The sequence below is a fragment of the Anolis sagrei genome, chromosome 1 (assembly GCF_037176765.1).
Source record: "Anolis sagrei isolate rAnoSag1 chromosome 1, rAnoSag1.mat, whole genome shotgun sequence".
Taxonomy (NCBI): domain Eukaryota; kingdom Metazoa; phylum Chordata; class Lepidosauria; order Squamata; family Dactyloidae; genus Anolis; species Anolis sagrei.
This window is the reverse complement of record NC_090021.1, coordinates 125,150,838-125,168,348: the sequence shown is the minus strand read 5'-3', so window position 1 is coordinate 125,168,348 and position 17,511 is coordinate 125,150,838. Positions and strand designations below refer to the sequence as shown.

Here is a 17,511-nt window from a genome sequence, read left to right as displayed (position 1 = left end):
TTCAATGATGTATCAATTATTACTAGAGTAGGGGTCAAGTTGGTTTTAATACAGTGAACAACACTGTACTAAACAGAAATACAGAGCAAGATTCTATACATTTCCCAATGTGGTACAATCTTATGCAAGCATAAATAAAATGGATCTCAGACTTGCACAATGGTTGCTGGGGCTTTGCATTCATCCATTAAACAACAGTTAATTAGCTCTCCTCCAAAAAGTAAAAAGGGATGGCTGTGAGTATGTCTTTAGTAAAGACTGGCTTTGCAAGTGACCACAATTAAGCAATCCACAAGCAACCACAATTATCTGTACAATGCTTTTTCACCATAACTCAGTATCCCACAGGCACACATGGTGAAAAAGAATCTATATAGCTCTCAATAGTAACAGAATAAATGTGCCCCCTTCCCAACAGAGAAACAAGGTCAAAGAATCATAGAGTTGGAAGAGATCTCGTGGGCCTTCCAGTCCAAAACCTGCCAAGAAGCAGGAAAATTGCATTAAAAGCAGCCTCAACAGATGGCCATCCAGCCTCTGTTTAAAAGCCTCCAAAGAAGGAGCCCCCACCACTCTCCACGTCAGAGAGTTCCACTGCTGAACAGCTCTCACAGTCGGGAAGTTCTTCCTAAGGTTCAGGTAGAATCTCCTTTCCTGCAATTTGAAGCCATTGCTCTGCTTCCTAGTCTCTGGGGTAGCAGAAAACAAGCTTGCTCCCTCCTCCGTATGACTTCCCCTCACATTTTTATACATGGCCATAATGTTTCCTCTCAGTCTTCTCTTCTGCAGGCTAAACATGCCCAGCTCTTTAAGTCACTTCTCATAGGGCTGGTAGGTCTATGTGGGATGTTGGCTGCAATGACTTCAGTTTTGATGAACATTTTACATGTATGCAGCAACTGTTTGCAATTAAATATCCAGGAAAACACAGCTATATCTAAGTTTCACTGAACTCACATGCATTTAAGCAGTTAAACAGTATATATTTTAATGGGATCTAGAAGTATCTGATTTTCTGTTATATTAACTTGTTTTGCATGTGATGAAGAATATGCTCTTGAACTGAAATTACCAGCAAAGGTGGAATGTGACAAGAAGGTTCACATTCCACTTCCTTCAGCTGTGCCGTAGTTTATGGCATATTCCAAAATCATCTATGATGTCACATATGGTAGATTTCACTTCAGATATTAAATTTAAATACTTATTGTTTAATATTTATGTTTCAAAATATTAAGCTTGGGATGTAAAATATATATGTATATTTACCTGATGACAATTCACAAGTTGCACTGGTAGAAAGAGGACTCTGTTCTTGCATTGTTGGAACTGAACTGGGATAAGACACCTGAGACATCTGTGAAGCTGGGAAATGGGAGAAAGGATGAAATATTAACCTTTATTTATTAAGTAATACAAAAAGACAAAATCAGTTTTCGCTTTTAAATAATATGTGATGAATCCGGGGATCTCCAGAAGATATTGGACTTTTACATGTTGAAATTGGATGGATGAACTGCAAGTTAAACTAATATGCTGATATGAGTTGATTTGGGCTCAAAACTTTATTATTTAATGTACAAACTGCATCTTTCTTCTATATTTCCTACTTTCCTCTCTGCCTTGTCAGACAAACTATCCAAAATGATAATGTCTTTGAATTCATCTGCTCACTTTCCTGGTCCTCTTCCTCCTCTTCTTAATATTTGTTGTCCCTGCCATTTTTCCTTCTCTTATTATTGCTCTGTTGCTTTCAGCTAGTTCCAAGTGCTACTGCTTCTCCAATTCTTCATTATCATCCTGTCTTACGGTAGCCTTTCTTCTAGAAAGTTTTGGAACATACTGCCCTACGGACAGCTCTTATGGAAATCACAGGCTATCTTAGTAAGGCCAAATCAAAATGCTTATGGTCAGTCCTTGATCTCACTGCAGTCTTTCCACAGTTGTTCATGCTCTTTTGTTGTATTTATGTCATGACCTAGGGCTTAGTTTTCATTGGGGTCACATATTATTTCTCAGACCAATCATTTAATGTGGTACCTGGGGGTCATGTATTTTCCCCCCTTTAGGTTAGAGTTCCGCAGGGTTCTGTTGCTGTTTTTTAAATAAATTATTTTTAGGCAACCTTACACTTTGTATGGTTTTCAATATCAATCTTTTTTGCTGGTGATACTCAGCTGTATTTCTCAATTCTGACATTGAACATTGTATTACAGCATACTGTTCACCACTAAAACCAGATATTTGGAAAGGAATATCTGGTGGTGGCAATGCTAAGAAACTGTCAGCAATAAAAAGGAAAAGTATTTCAACTATTTTGCAAATTACAAACTACATTTTTCAACATACCTGTAAGGGACATGTTTTCCCGTTTCTCCTTCATGTCCTTTATTCTTTTCTCCATTGCACTGCACTGATACCTGATTTTACTTGCGGGGCTGTAGGCTAACGACCCATTTTCTTCAAATATTAAAACTGGTGTATCAATTTCTGCAAAATACAGATTACTTTAAATTCTCTATTCTGTATATCAACAACAGACACATTTGCTCCTGAGATTACTTAAGGTAGACTTGCATAACATACAGCCCGCAGGCCATGTGCAACCTTCAGAGGAGTTTGGGTGGCCTGAAGAGGCAGCCATTCTTACCGGTTTTCCTGAGGGCACTCTGCATTATACCCGCAATAGAGGGGAGGACAACAATTCAGGCCATACTTCCATATTCTGTGAAGGCTGGGAGGGGAAAGGGAGTGGGGCCACTCAAAGGCATGATGCTTAGGAAGACAATGCCACTGTGATTTTGGCCCTATGTGGGTTATTTTAGGCCCAGGAAAGGCATTTTTCTACTTGGAAGTAAATTGGATGCTGACATAACAGTTCATTCTATGCATGAAAAAGGGCCTCTTCTGGGCCCCTCCCCCCAAAATTGTTTTGGAACAGCTACCACCATGCCTAAAGGGAACGTAAGATCTTTTTCAAGGGGACATTTCATTAATTTTTTTGTAGGAAATCTAAAAGGTAAAAAATAAAAAAGGGGCTGCAGTTGCAACCCTATGTAGGCCCTAACAATTGACCTCTTCTGTTGAACTTTATCGGCACCTTCTGTTCATAGTTTCAACCAACCAATTCCACTGTTCTTTGGAACCAGGCCTACATAATCTGTGGCCAACGAGGTGTTTTGGACTTCAGCTTCCAGAAATCCTGACCATTGGACAAGCTGCCAAAGGCTACTTCTGGGAGTTGGAATCCCAAACACCTGGAGGGCCACAGGTTGAAGAGGGGTGATCTAGACCAATGCTTCCCAACCATTTTTGAACCGTGGCCCCCTTTCAGCCTTGTTTTCTCCCTGTGGCCCCCCGCATCCTCCTGGTGGCAAAGCAGTTTTTTAAACAGGTTGTTTTTTTAATAGAACAAGCTTTATTATATTTGTTTTAATTTATAGAAATTAAATGAAAGTTTTTTACTTTAAGTAATTCTCAATCAATGTAACCTTTGTGATGACTAGAAACAAGCTTTTTTTATATATGGTTCTATTGCTCTGAGGGATAACCAAAGACTGCCTCTGACCATTAGGCTGAGTAACTAATTCACACAACTGAAACCCGACTCTACAAAATATGAAATAGAAAATGCTATGAAAAATAATTTGGCTTTACCTCAAAGCTGTGGAGTTTTTAAAGATATTGTACTTCTGACCCCCCAAAAGTCTCATTTTTCTCAATGGTCCTAGGTTGAGAACCCCTGCTCTAGAACATTCTCAGAGAAACACCGATACCCAATATCCCCCACAGAGCAATGTTTGGGAGACATATCACATAAATCTGGCCACAAAATGGACCAAAAATTACAAGTGGATGGCACTTCTGCTTGTGAACTGTGGTTTGCCAAAGTTCATATTTTGGATGATGTCCTGTTCTGTTCAACTGTGATGTCACTCATATTATTAAACACTGCACTTAAATGCAACCAATTTTAAGAAACCTTAGGAGTACATACAGCTTCAAATTCAATAGCACTCCAGTATGTTCCTCATGAAAAGACAAGAAGCCTAAATTGGGGAGGGGTCAGAGGTTAGGATAGAAGGGTGTTTTGTTCTGACTCAAAACTATATTGGAGGGGTGAGAGGTTCAAAGGAGGTTCTTCTCATGGGTCGTGGCGATGCACTTTTTGCTGCCTCCAGAGAGAATCCTCAGGAGATCAGGAACTCATTTTACTGATCATTCTCCTGGCCCAACCAAAGGGAATAAAAGAACTGTTTGATCCTTAATCTACCCCTCTATTGAACTGTGGGAACAGAGGGGAGGTCCTTACCAAGAAGGATTTGGGAAATATCTGCACAGGAAAAGATAAGTGCTCTCTTTTCATTCTTTTGAACTCCTCCATCCAGAAGGAATCAATCAATGAAACGAAACCGAAGACTGAAGAAAGTTCTTTTGCCTCTCTTCCTTTTATCTATCCACAGTTATCTCTTTTTACAAATTTCACAGATGTTTACACTTACCGATATTAGTTTGGAAACACAATTGCAGAACAGTATCTTAATTCTATCCTTACCATTTTTGTGTGAATGGTTTCAAAAATTAACAATGTGAACAAATCATGTACTTGCCTATTGTTGCTTTTTGTACTGCTAATTCTTTAGCCATAATTTCCAACCTTTTTTGTAGTTTCCGATCATTTTGAGGAGATTTTTCAGTAAAATCTTTGGGTTGCATGCATTTGTGCTGAAAAAAAATTATGACATTGATTCATATATCTTGCAATAACAATCCACTTTTGGCACATGACCTAACAAACAGATTTCGATTTATAAAAGCTCCACAAAAAGCAGGGGGACATATATTTGTTAATTTCCAATTTTGAATTTTGAAAATTTAGTAAATAAAGTCAATCAGAAAACATATAAACACAAAGTGTTAAACCATCAATTCATTTTATAATCTGGAGAAATAAACAGATGTCTTTCAGTCTTCTCCACAATTGTTTTCCATATACTTCCTTTCTTCAGCTAAGGGAAAAGGAGTGTGATGGATCTCCATTTTAAGTGGGTCGAACTTCACTTCCAATAGCTCAAAGCAGCCTGTTGAATAAGGCTGCAATTCTGACAGCTTGGCCTATTTTAAAGGGCTTCTGCTGGCAAGCAATTTTAAATTCTTGAAAGGCAATCATTCCTCATTTTCAGAAAGATGGGTAAGCAGCACTATAAGAAACCAGCATGGTGTACAATTGTTCAGAAACAGGGAAACTTACCAAACTTTCCAAAGATAGGAGAAAGGACATCAATTTGGAAAAACCAACAGGAATAAAGGGTATGTTTTACCATACCTAATTGTGCTTACACATTTTGAATGGAATGATATTTCAAGTCTCAACCAAAACAGACCCAATGAATTCATTATATGTGTGCTTACTCTACCATTCAGCAAGTGATTCTCTGGTTATGCTGTGGTTAAAAATACCAACAAGAACCTGGTGTTTGTACTACATGTTCCTAGTATTTGGGTTGCATCTGTAAAATTCCTAGTTCCAAAAGGAGTTGGATGGAGATCTCTAATACATAGGTCGGGATCTGTTTACAGAGGATCTTGAGATGAATACATACAGATTTGTAATAACAAATTAGACTACACTAAAGACCAAGAAGAAACAACAAATTTCAAGTGACATTCACACCTTTTTAATAAATGGAGGTAATCCTTCATTACTATTTTTGGCTGGGTATAGTGACTCATCAATGCGATTTCCAGTTTCTCGGCATCTGAAGAGAAAAAAAGTTATTAAATGCAGTGGTTCTGTTGGATTTATTGCTGTTCTTGAGAACAAATTGATATAGTAAACTACTCCTGCTCATTTGGATAGTTGAAGTTAACTATCTTCAGATCAGTTCTCATCTGTTTTTCCTACAATATCCAAAATTGCTATGGAGCATATCTTGCACAAAAACGGAAGGTTATCAAATAAGCCACTTGTTTGCTTGTAAAAGTCACATTTGAAATGCCACAGTTTCTATTTTGATTCATCTGAATTAAGATAGAGCACAAAACTGTAAAGAGCTAGTAATTTAGACTCAAGATAGGAAAGGAACGGAGAATCTTTAAGGACAAAGGTCACATTCCTGAGTTTTGCTGGCAGCCAGAATCCAAGCAAAGCCCTTCTGGCAAGTCTTAAATGTCATTCAGGTCAATCACTTTGTTTTACATTCTGAGAAGCAAAGGCCTTCATGCCCCCACTTTTTTGTGAAAGGATCAAAATTTTAGTAGCATATACCAAGCCAGTTCTAAATTTGATAGAGCTCTGGCTCATTTCCCCAACCCTGAAAACTCAAGCATACAGAATTATCCAGATGCTTATAGCAACTTCTTCCAAACATTAAAGGGAGTATTCCATATGCCTGCCAAGAAATCACAACCCTCTATGACATGCACAATCGAGTAAAACAACCAAAACAGCTTTTGGGAGAAAAATGCATGTGGTAAAATGTAAAAGAAAGCAAATAAACTTAATAGCAATGAAACCGATGATTCTTTCCTGGTCGTGGCTACTTCTCTATGAATTCTGCTTTGTAAATAGCCCGCCATGCCTTATATAAAAACGTAAAAAAAAATGTTTGCACATAATGTCATAATACAGTGGGCCCTGCCATATCTGTGGGCTCACCATGGACTGAATTCACTGTGGATTCAAATGTACACAATATTATGCATATGGATTCATGGTGAGGAACATACCAGCTGTCCAATTCTGCCTTTGAGGCAGAAAGGGTTCTTTCTTAAAGCAAAATGGGAAACTGGCAGAGCTTTCCTGCACCTCAATTCCTGCCATAAAACTATTTTTCATCAGGACATATAGCTTCACATTCTCAATCTCTCACAAGGAACAGAAGTCCTTTAATGAGACTGCAAATGCAAGATGAGGCTTATATGTTTCTACTTGAACATGCACATTTTTGACCTTCTGGGAGTGGGGATGGTGGTCCTGGAACCCGGGAATACCAAGGATTCACTGTACATTAGATGACTTTACTATTTCCTAAACACACCTAGGTAGGCTTGACATAAAATCAAGATGTTTTTAATGTATAATTTTTAGGAACAAGCCTCAATTTTGTAAACTGAATTTTGTCTGAAACAAGACCCAAACACTTCATTTCTAGCATTTGATCTAAAAGTTCTCTAATGCTAGCTTTATTGTGTTGTATTAAAATAGTGTTTTTCAGTATGTGTTCTACACCAGAAGCAACTTGCAGTTCTTCAAGTCGCCCTTGACACGGAAAAAAGTATATGTTCCAGGTACTATACTTCTCTTCTACAGCTAACTTTGACCTTATTGGACACAAGGGTCGGTCTGTCTTCGTGTCTTTCTTTTAGAAATTGGCCACAGTTACTAAGGGATGAACATTGATCCAGGTACCTCCACTTTAAGTTCCTTTCCATTTCTTCTAACATATCTTAATGAGAAACATGACACTGGAGGCTAACCTTTCTTGGAGATGATTTGTTATTAATCATCATACATCCTACTAGCAAATTCATTCCTTAGGGCAGTGTTTCTCAACCTGTGGGCCCCCAAGTGTTTTGGCCTACAGTTTACCGGCTGTTAGGATTTCTGGGAGTTGAAGGCCAAAACATCTGGGGACCTACAGGTTGAAAACCACTGCCCTAGGGGAATGCAGTCAAGATGCCAGAGCAGTCAACAAACTCAGGGGGGAAAAGACATGTGAACAGAAAATTTTTTTTATGACACTGAGAATAACCCAACTAGCATGGGACCACTATCCTAGAAGGAAAAATTGCTGACTGGCATATTGAACCAAAGCACTGTCTGTATATAGTAAAAGCAAACTCAAGTCGTAAACTGTAATTACTGTACAGTAAAAATAAGTATACTGAGAAAGAAGGAATATTAGCAAGCTTGGGAGAATGCAAAGTTTCAGAAAGCAGAAAAATGTATTTGTAGAAAACAAACATACATTAAGTAGGTAGAAACCTCCTAAATCAGATTACCATAGATTAAATCCATTTAGGTTCCATAGCTATTGGAAGAAGAGGGTGGAGGGATGGATAAATGGATAGAAAACAAAATGAAGGATACAAGCTGAGGGTCCCTTAGTTAAAATATTTGGTTTAGGACCAGAAGTGTTTTGGATTTCAGCTTTTTAAAAATAAAAAATGGAATACTTTTATTTGCAAATGAGACTCAAATTCATAGATGTTAATATACACATCTTACACACAACCTGATAAGGTTCTAATACCCGAAAATTGTTCACATGGGTGATTGAGATAATTGCACCTTTGCTTTCTGTGGGTTCAATGCAAAGATTATTTCATGGGAAAAAGTTTGTTTTATGCTATTATCTCAGCCACCCATGCTGACAATTTTGGGGCATTCAAACCTTTATTAGAAAAGAGCATGACTAGCTAGCTCGAACACTGAGAAACAGCACATTCCACCGTGAAATATTTGGTTACACAGACCTGAAATACAATTTCTAGGATACTGATGAATGTGTGACAATCTTAGACACTGCCCTTTGAGTACTGAGAGTGCATGTTCAAACATCTCAGATGTCAATGCACGATAGGAGTTCCACAACAAATATCAACACTAAATGTTCTCTTTAGATTGACTGCATGATTTTAGTGACACCTAGTGATCACAGTTGTAAAGCACACAAATTATAGTAATATCCTCAGTATTTGGCATTTCTTTCTATAATGGGGGTGAAAATGCATTTGTCATTAAAATACTGTGCCATGAGATAAAATTTCAAAGTTTAAATATTTTGGAAAGATAGTACAGGCCAGCCAACTGTCATTTTCTATATGAACACATTGTCAATCTCTACAAACACTGTGATAATGAAGACTTCTTCATCAGTGTCACAGTTATCATTTTGCTAATTGGCAAAATATTATCAATTTGCATTACTATAATTTGTAACAGAGTACAATATAAAACAAATTAAAAGAGATCAGCTATTTTATTGTGAAAGTGGCACACATGTTCACCAGTCCCCATGATGATCAAAATTAATCTCCTGAACAGGTATAAAATGTACTTAATATTGATTCATTTATCAGTTGTGTGGGCAGTTTGTTCAGAATTAATTGAATTCTATTTGTTATCACTTACATATTTCTTTAAATATCTGGTTTGTCTTTTCGTTCATTGTTGTTACACTACGGCAGACCACGGTTTCCTTCTATCTTCCCAATTATGTCCATCACTGTAACTAACAGACAGCAGGTCTCTGATGTGTCATGCAGCCATACTGTCTAAGTATACTTTTAAAAGCAATATAATGAAAATTGTATTTAGGACATGTCACTTGCAAAGCATATGTTCTACCTTTGAATTACGTGCTCTCCACAGTGTAAGCCTCCTTTGGGATACTCAGTTTGGAATATGACATAATTGTGGCCAGCTGTTCTTGCTTGTAATTATTTTATTCAAATATAAAATATTCATGTTGATGGCACCATCATCTTTCAACATGATCCTTTCTGGCACAATTCAAGAATGTATTAAGACTTACTTTTCAACCCAAAGTACTGACACCAATTTAATCCCAGCCTTTTGTGCTCTATTCCATGTAGATGAGAGTCCATCTTTAAATACCACATGAGTCACTTGCTTGTTGAAATGCTTGGAAACCTAAACATAAAGGAAAGAACACAAAGACTTTTAAGAGGTTACCTAGAAACTCTTTCTCAAAATTAAGTTCATTGGATATACTGACAAATAATACATGTTTACCCCTCTGTCAAAATATTTGCAGCTTTCAAAGTAATGTTACAATTATTATTATTCCTCAGCAAGTTGTACACAGTCCGATAGAAATCTTCAAGTTCATTGATATCTTATTAGTAACATTGTCTAAAATAATCAACCCTATTATCTTATTTCTTCATTTATATAAATGACTTAAATAGAACCACTATTTGGGAAAATGCCTTAAAATCTAGGTCTTTTGGCTGCTCAGATCCCACATATCTAAAGTCTTTTGGGTCTTGCAATGTTTCTAGTCACAGATTTGCAGGGTCAATGCAATCAATGCCTGCATTCCTCAGAGGAAGAAGTGAGCAGCATACAGGCAGATACTGTAACATCTTAATGTCATTCCTCATCAGCTGACCTGTTGGACATGCCTTCCATCCTCTTCTACTCTTGAACCCTGAAAGGCCTACAGCCATGAGAGGAAAGGCCTAAGTAGGTTGCAACCAGGAAATAAAATACCCAACTGACAACAGACAAGTGATTAAGATGAAAGTTGATGGAAATGGTAACTGTACAATAGAAGCTGAGCCATATCATCTTAAAGCACATGTGTCAAACACAAGCCCCACGAGCTGAATCTTGTCCACCATGTCATTTTATGTCGTTCGTGAAGCTTTCAATGACAGGGCAACATAGTTACATTTATATAATCTTACAATTACAACAAGCCCTCTGAAGGAAACTATAAGCATGATGTGGTCCTTGGTAAAAATGACTTTGAAACCCATGCCCTAAAGTAATCATATTTTTGTTTAATATTAATATGTTTTTTGGGGGGGTTGAAAAGTGAGAAAATATTTTTAAAAGAATTACTTAACATTGACTCCCTAAACTATGAAGTCTAATAATAATCTATAATCTATACACATAATAAAAGTAAAAATGTGCATGTGTTTATGTGACAGAGGTGTCCACTTGCAGACAGCCTCCCACCTCCACAAAGAGCTGTAACTCACATTGCTGAGGAGCCAGCAAAACCCTCCCTCCAAGGACATAGTGAGTACAATGGCATTGTAAAGAGGAGAAGGGATGGTTTACACATATGTGGTGGGGATGTGAGGAAGTGCAGAGATTCTGGAAGAGGGTTTTAGAACAAATAAATGGTCTATTCAAGGTAAATTTGTATATTGGGCCGGGACTGTTGGAAATTGGAACGTTGGGCCTACAAACGCTGAAGAAAGAAGACCAACAAACTTTGATGGCGATGATTAAAGCTGCCCATGCTGTGATAGCATTGGGATGAAGGGATAAGAAAAAATGGACAATGGACAGATGGAATGAATATACTTATGAACAAGTACAATTGGATATTATGGAAATAATGCAACAAGATATACCATGGTCTATAAAAATACAAAGAATTAAAGAGAACTGGTTAAGATATGTGAAATGGGTTGATGAAGGGAAAGCTAATGATCAGATAAAGGAAAAATGGACAGAATCCTGGACTGGCCGCACTTTAAAAATGCTTTGTTGTAAAGTTGGAGAGAGGGGGGAGGGGAAGAAGGGGCAAAAATGTAATGGTTTATGGATGTATATAATCCATATATAATCCGATGGATTAGATTAGGGGTCTTCAAACTTTTTAAACAGAGGGCCAAGGCACAGTCCCTCAAACTGTTGGAGGACCGGATTATAATGTGAAAAAAACACACGAATGAATTCCTATGCACACTGTACATACCTTGTTTGTAGTGCAAAAACACTTAAAAACAATACAATAATTCAAATGAAGAACAATTTTAACAAATATAAACTTATTAGTATTTCAATGGGAAGTGTGGGGCTGCTTTTGGTTGATGAGATAGGATTGTTGTTGTGTGCTTTCAGGTCATTTCAGACTTTGGCTGACCCTGAGCAAGGGCCAGGAAAATTACCTTGGAGGGCCATATCTAGCCCTCGGACCTTAGTTTGAAGACCCCTAGATTAGATGGATACCACTACAATAAAAAACATTTTAAAAGGTCATAGTGAGTACCACATCCCAGAGTCTCTCTTTCTCTTTCCATTGGTGTGGGATTTGCATGACCCCACCCACTGCCTCTTGTTTAACCCTTTCCTACTCTTTCCTATGCTAGTGAAGCTTGGGGAGAATTCACCATGATTTATAGGAGTTGTAGGGACTGGGATGTATAGTTCACATGCAATCTAAGAGCACTCTGAACCCCATCAATGACAGATCTGGACCAAACCTGGCACACAGACCCAACACTACCAACTTTGCACACTGGTGGACTTTGGGGTGATTGACCTTGGCATCAGAAGTTATAGTTCACCTGTATTCAGAGAACACCGAACCCAGCAAGTGATGGATCTGGATACAAACTTGACATACAGCCCCAACATGGCCAAGTGTGCATACTTCCGGGGTTTGAAGAGAGTTGACCTTGGATTATCGGAGTGTAGTTCACCCTTATCCAGAGAGCACTGAACCCAGTCAACGATAGATCTGGATCACAATTGGCACAAAGACCAAACAATAACTTTGTATACTGACAGGATATGGGGGTTATTGAACTTGGCATCTGGGAGTTACAGTTCACCCATAAAATAAAGGATTTGAAGGGGAGGGGAACAATCTTCTGATATTTCAAAAAGTTTAAGAGTAATTTTTAAAGTTGCTTAATATAGTGATTAGATTGCTGCATAATAATGGCTGCAACAGTATAATCACATTTGGATTTCACAAATAGATAGGATTCACAACCTGTGCATGCTCCTCAGCAGGAATGTTTCCTTTTGTATATTTTGGCTGAATTCTAATCACCAAGGCAGCTGTTCTGAATACAAAGCCTTGGGGAGTGATACTGTCTTCTCTTCTACATGTTGAATGATCTTGACATGAGATCTCTGGAGACAATGAGCAACTGCCCTTTATTTCACAGCTGAGATGAACCCCTTTCCATCTCAGCAGCAATGAAACTGAAAGAGGGCATGGAATTCACTGAATGATTGTTTAAAAAACAGTTGAAACTCATTCTATATTTTCCACTAAATATTAATGAATACCCAATGTTATATTATCATTGAACATCTGTATGGATGATGCTTTAGCAAGAATGAGAAGACTTTTCAATTTAGAAAATGGCAAGAAAAGAAATGAAGAGATGAACAAAATAATATGAAAACAGAGAAACTTAAGTGAAATTACATTAAAATATTGTACTTACCAAGTTATAGTCAGTATTAGGAGTCATGCTAAAAACTTCACAAAAAATGGCTTCGTGCATTTATATACATACTGATTTATGGGCTAGAAAAGCCCATAAATGATAACAAGTTGTTGTCCATACTCATAAACCATTAGTTTTCAAAAAGCCAGATATAATAGTTATTGAGAAAAAGGAAGTTTGGATTATAGATGGGACAATCCCTGAGGACAGCAGTATTGAAAACAAAGAGATAGAAAATATGAAATATTGAAACCAACAAATCAAAATTTGGTATTTCTAGGAAAAGAAAAAACATTTCTGATTCCATCTCTGAATGATAGGTATTCTGGAAGCTATTCCAAACAGACTGACAAAATTGCAGTGACAATAAAAATATCTACTTGGTACAAGACATATTATCTGATGAGAATGCATTGATTCCTAGATTTTTGCATAAAACCTGAATCATTGATGGTCCAAAACCCAAGATGCTTTGCGATAAAACTGTGAAGCCAGAATTAGAATGCAAGCAAACTGCAGTTTAAAATAAATCAATGAGCCTCCTTTGCAAAATATTACTTACTTTTGCCCCCATTTCAAGAAGTTGTTGGGTGAAAGCTTGTGAATAGTTTTCTGTTCTGCTGGAGGACCATACTTCAACATATGCTGTTACACCTAAGTAACAAAGAAAAGATAAATTTACATGGTGGGAGAGGAAGGTTAATATTCACTTTAGAGTTAGACTGTCAAATTTGCAATCATGTCTATGTTATGGTTTGTTTACATTAGTTAAACCATCTCTGTGTTCAGGGATGCCTTCTCGTTTCAGAAATGCTGCTTTTCAATACCTAAACTAACATGTCTAAGATGATGCACATACACATATCTGAAAGACTGCTGCTTAAAATTCCTTAAAATTTACCTTAACAGCCAACCTGTACCTCCATGACAGCCAGTAAGTGTATTGTACTTTAGGATCCTTCCACACTACCCTATATCCCAGGATCTGATCCCAGATAATCTGCTTTAAATATGAGTCTCCACTGCCAGTTAAGGTGGGATAAGAATATAATCTGGGATCAGATCCTGGGATATAGGGGCAGTGTGAAAGGGGCCTTAGACTCCAATTTTAAAGTGACCAGCTGTTACCTAGTGTCATACAGAGTCATTTCTGTCATGGAAAGGTTATAGGATCAATGTAAGGCAACTAAGCAGCATTTTTCTATTTTAAGCACAGCAGTTTAAGGGAAAATATAGTATTTAAAATATAAGCCTGAATTCCTTTCACAACCAGATATCCAAACTTTCCTTTCTAATTCTGCTTGCAGTACTCTTAGTAACAACACTGTATTCTTTTACAAAGTTTACAGCTGTAGAAAGGTTCAATTTTTTGATGAAGTGGTTGTGAAGCAAAGAAAGACATTATGTCCCTGCAGTGTAAGGCTTTCCTTGTGTTCATTTTGCATCTGAACAACTGCAATGAATGCCACTATGATGCCCATTTTACAGACGGCAAAGTTTTTGTGTGTCATATAGGGAACCAAGGCAATATGTTAGACTTCCTCTAAAAGACAATGCAGTAGCAATGCAGGTATCAAATACAAAATGAGTAATTATAAGTTAGCTGTATGCTGTAATTACATTATTTTAAAATGATCTAGAGCACTCTATTGAAACTGCAATGTACTATTGCTGAAAAAATATAACTATAATGTGTGTAAAGTATTGATCTTTCCATTTCCCATTGTTTTTATGTCTACTTTTATTCCTTCTGATAATGCAGAGATGAATGGGCCCATGTGTATGTCTGTGCCTTCAGCTTGCCTGTCACAGGTTTCTTTTAAAAGAAGAGAATGAATACTCAAAGGTGGTTTAGCATATTTTTTCCTCTGAAACAGAGCCTTCATTGGTGGTCTCTCATCCAAGAACTGAGCTGGGCAGATAAGATTTGATATCTGTGCGGTATTTATGCTGCTTGAATGAACTTTGAACTCAACAAATACAGAAGTAGCCATTAAGCGCAGTCTAGGAAGGATACAAACATACTGCATATGGAAAATACAAGGCATTGATGTTCCATCTGGAATTACTCTTCTTCAGGGCCTTTTATCAACAGGGCCCTGCTGGAAAGATTCTGACTTCTTCTGATTTTGGTAAGTTGTCATAAGTATACATCTATTTACAATTAAATGTTGTCTATTATTACTACATTGTACCCATATTACTACAAGTTGCTTCTTATAGGCACAACAGACTAAAATTATACCAGCTAAATAGTATTTCTCCAGCAGCATAGGATGCAGACACCCTGTGATAATGCAACATTTCTAATTAAGAGTCACATCCACTGTTTTACCATGGTAAAAGGTATTCCACACTGGACATGCATATTTCGCAGCAGAGTAGCAAAGCACAAGGGCAAATGTCTTCACATTTAAGATGTTGTTTAATATTGTATGATGCATTGAATGTCTGCCTTTGTTTGGAAGCAGCCCTAAGTTCCTTGGGGGAGAGAGCAGGTTAGAAATAAAGTTATTATTATTATTATTATTATTATTATTATTGCACCACCTGATATCCACCAGGAAGTAGCAGCCTGTAATGAAAGGACAAAGGCATTGACATCTCTGGCCCATCCTCTGTATGGATATCAACCAGCATGTCAACATCTTAAATTAAGAAACAGCTTCCTAATATCTACAGAGATACTTGCAGAACACCTCAGTTAGTGAGAGTCCAAAAGTGGTAGGTTAAAACCTGGAACCTCAATCAGTGGCTTTTTTTTTTGGGTCGTTTCAGGAGCATCCTGTTGTGAGAGAATTGACAGTCTGCAGGGACGTTGCCCAGGGGACGCCCGGATGATTTTGATGTTTTTATCATCCTTGTGGGAGGCTCTCATGTCCCCGCACGAGGAGCTGGAGCTGATAGAGGGAGCTCATCCGCCTCTCCCCGGATTCGAACCTGCGACCTGTTGGTCTTAAGTCCTGCCGGCACAGGGCTTTAACCCACTGCGCCAATCAGTAGCTGATACCAGATGTGAGACTTCCCCTGGGCACACAGAAGACTGAGCAACTTGGAAGGTGCTGAACAGGCTATGCTCTGGCACCACGAGATGCAGAGCTAACCTTAAGAACTGGGGCTACAAAGTTAAGTCCACAACATGCGAGTGCAGAGAAGAGCAAGCCACAGACCACTTACTACAATGCGGTCTGAGCTCTGCCACATGTACAATGGAGGACCTTCTCATAGTGACACCAGAGGCACTCCAAGTGGCCAGCTTCTGGTCAAAGGAAATGTAGTATAATGCCAAGTTTCTAACTCTGTTTGTGGTTTTTCTATATATAACTGTATCCTCAATTTGCTGACATGATAAATAACTAAATCCATATTACTTGTAAGCCACTGGAAGGGTATTCCAAGGAATGAATGAGTTTTACAATAAAGGTGTCCAGGGGACGCCCAGATGATTTGATGTTTTTATCATCCTTGTGGGAGGCTTCTCTCATGTCCCCGCATGAGGAGCTGGAGCTGATAGAGGGAGCTCATCCGCCTCTCCCTGGATTCGAACCTGGGACCTGTCGGTCTTCAATCCTGCCGCACAGGGGTTTAACCTACTGTGCCACCGGGGGCTCCAAGAGGAGACCTGATGGCCATGAATAAATATGTGAGGGGAACTCATAGGGAGGAGGGAGCAGGCTTGTTTTCTGCTGCCCTGGAGACTGGGACTAGGAGCAAAGGTTCAAACTACAGGAAAGGAGATTCCACCTGAACATTAGGAAAAACTTCTTGATTGTGAGAGCTGACCTAACCTGGAGTGGTGGACGCTCCTTCTTTGGAGGCTTGATTGGCCATCCGTCGGGAGTGCTTTGAATGTAATTTTCCTGTTTTTTGGCAGGGGGTTGGACTGGATGGCCTATGAGATCTCTTCCAACTCTATGCCCTCTAAGAATGACTGAATTTTGAAATTCGAAAGCTGGGAAAGATATTGAATCAGCATCACTCTACGTGAGGGGACTGGGACCAATGTTTGGAAGTTTCCCCTTGTTTTCATTCCTTGGAGAGTCCTGGGTGAGGAAGCCCAAGGTGTGAATTCAATAAGGGATTGGCATGTGGCCTGCATATAATCAGGGCTATTTCTCAACTATTTCCTGGTGAGCTCTGGATGGAATCCGGCCTGGGAAGGACTGGGCGAGATGGAACCCTCCTCCTCCTCCTCCTCCCTTCCCTTCCCTTCTCTTCCCTGCCCTAGCCTTCCCTCGAGGATACCTGCCAGCAGGGACTCCATAGCAAGGTGACGGCCGCCGCGCGCCAGCGTTTAAACACGCGGCTTCCGGTCACGTGCTCGTCCCCGAGCGACGGCTTCCTTCCCCTATCCTCTTCCTGTTCCGCTCTCGCCGAGAGAAAAACCATAGAGCTACAGCCAAGGACCATTCCGATCTCTGTTTCAGGCCTGGGCCAACTTGGGCCATCTAGGAGTTTTGGACTTCAACTCCCACCATTCCTCACAGCCTCAGGACCCTTCCTGTTTTTTAAAAGAATAATCTTTATTGAGAATTTTTCATAAAAACAATTGAAAGC

At 38.7% G+C, this 17,511-nt stretch overlaps 1 protein-coding gene across 1 annotated transcript in view; it reads right to left on the bottom strand.

Moving 5' to 3' along the window:
• MCPH1 (microcephalin 1) overlaps positions 1-17,280 on the bottom strand; it is a 114,355-nt gene extending 97,075 nt beyond the window's left edge. The window contains exons 1-7 of the mRNA XM_060788506.2: positions 17,200-17,280; positions 13,517-13,608; positions 9,540-9,658; positions 5,675-5,759; positions 4,611-4,725; positions 2,350-2,490; positions 1,270-1,365 (exon numbers count right to left, since the gene is read on the bottom strand). Coding sequence (XP_060644489.2) covers positions 1,270-1,365; positions 2,350-2,490; positions 4,611-4,725; positions 5,675-5,759; positions 9,540-9,658; positions 13,517-13,608; positions 17,200-17,218 — 667 coding nt within the window. The 5' untranslated portion in view covers positions 17,219-17,280. The remainder of the gene's footprint in view (positions 1-1,269; positions 1,366-2,349; positions 2,491-4,610; positions 4,726-5,674; positions 5,760-9,539; positions 9,659-13,516; positions 13,609-17,199) is intronic.
• Positions 17,281-17,511: the final 231 nt, after the last annotated feature.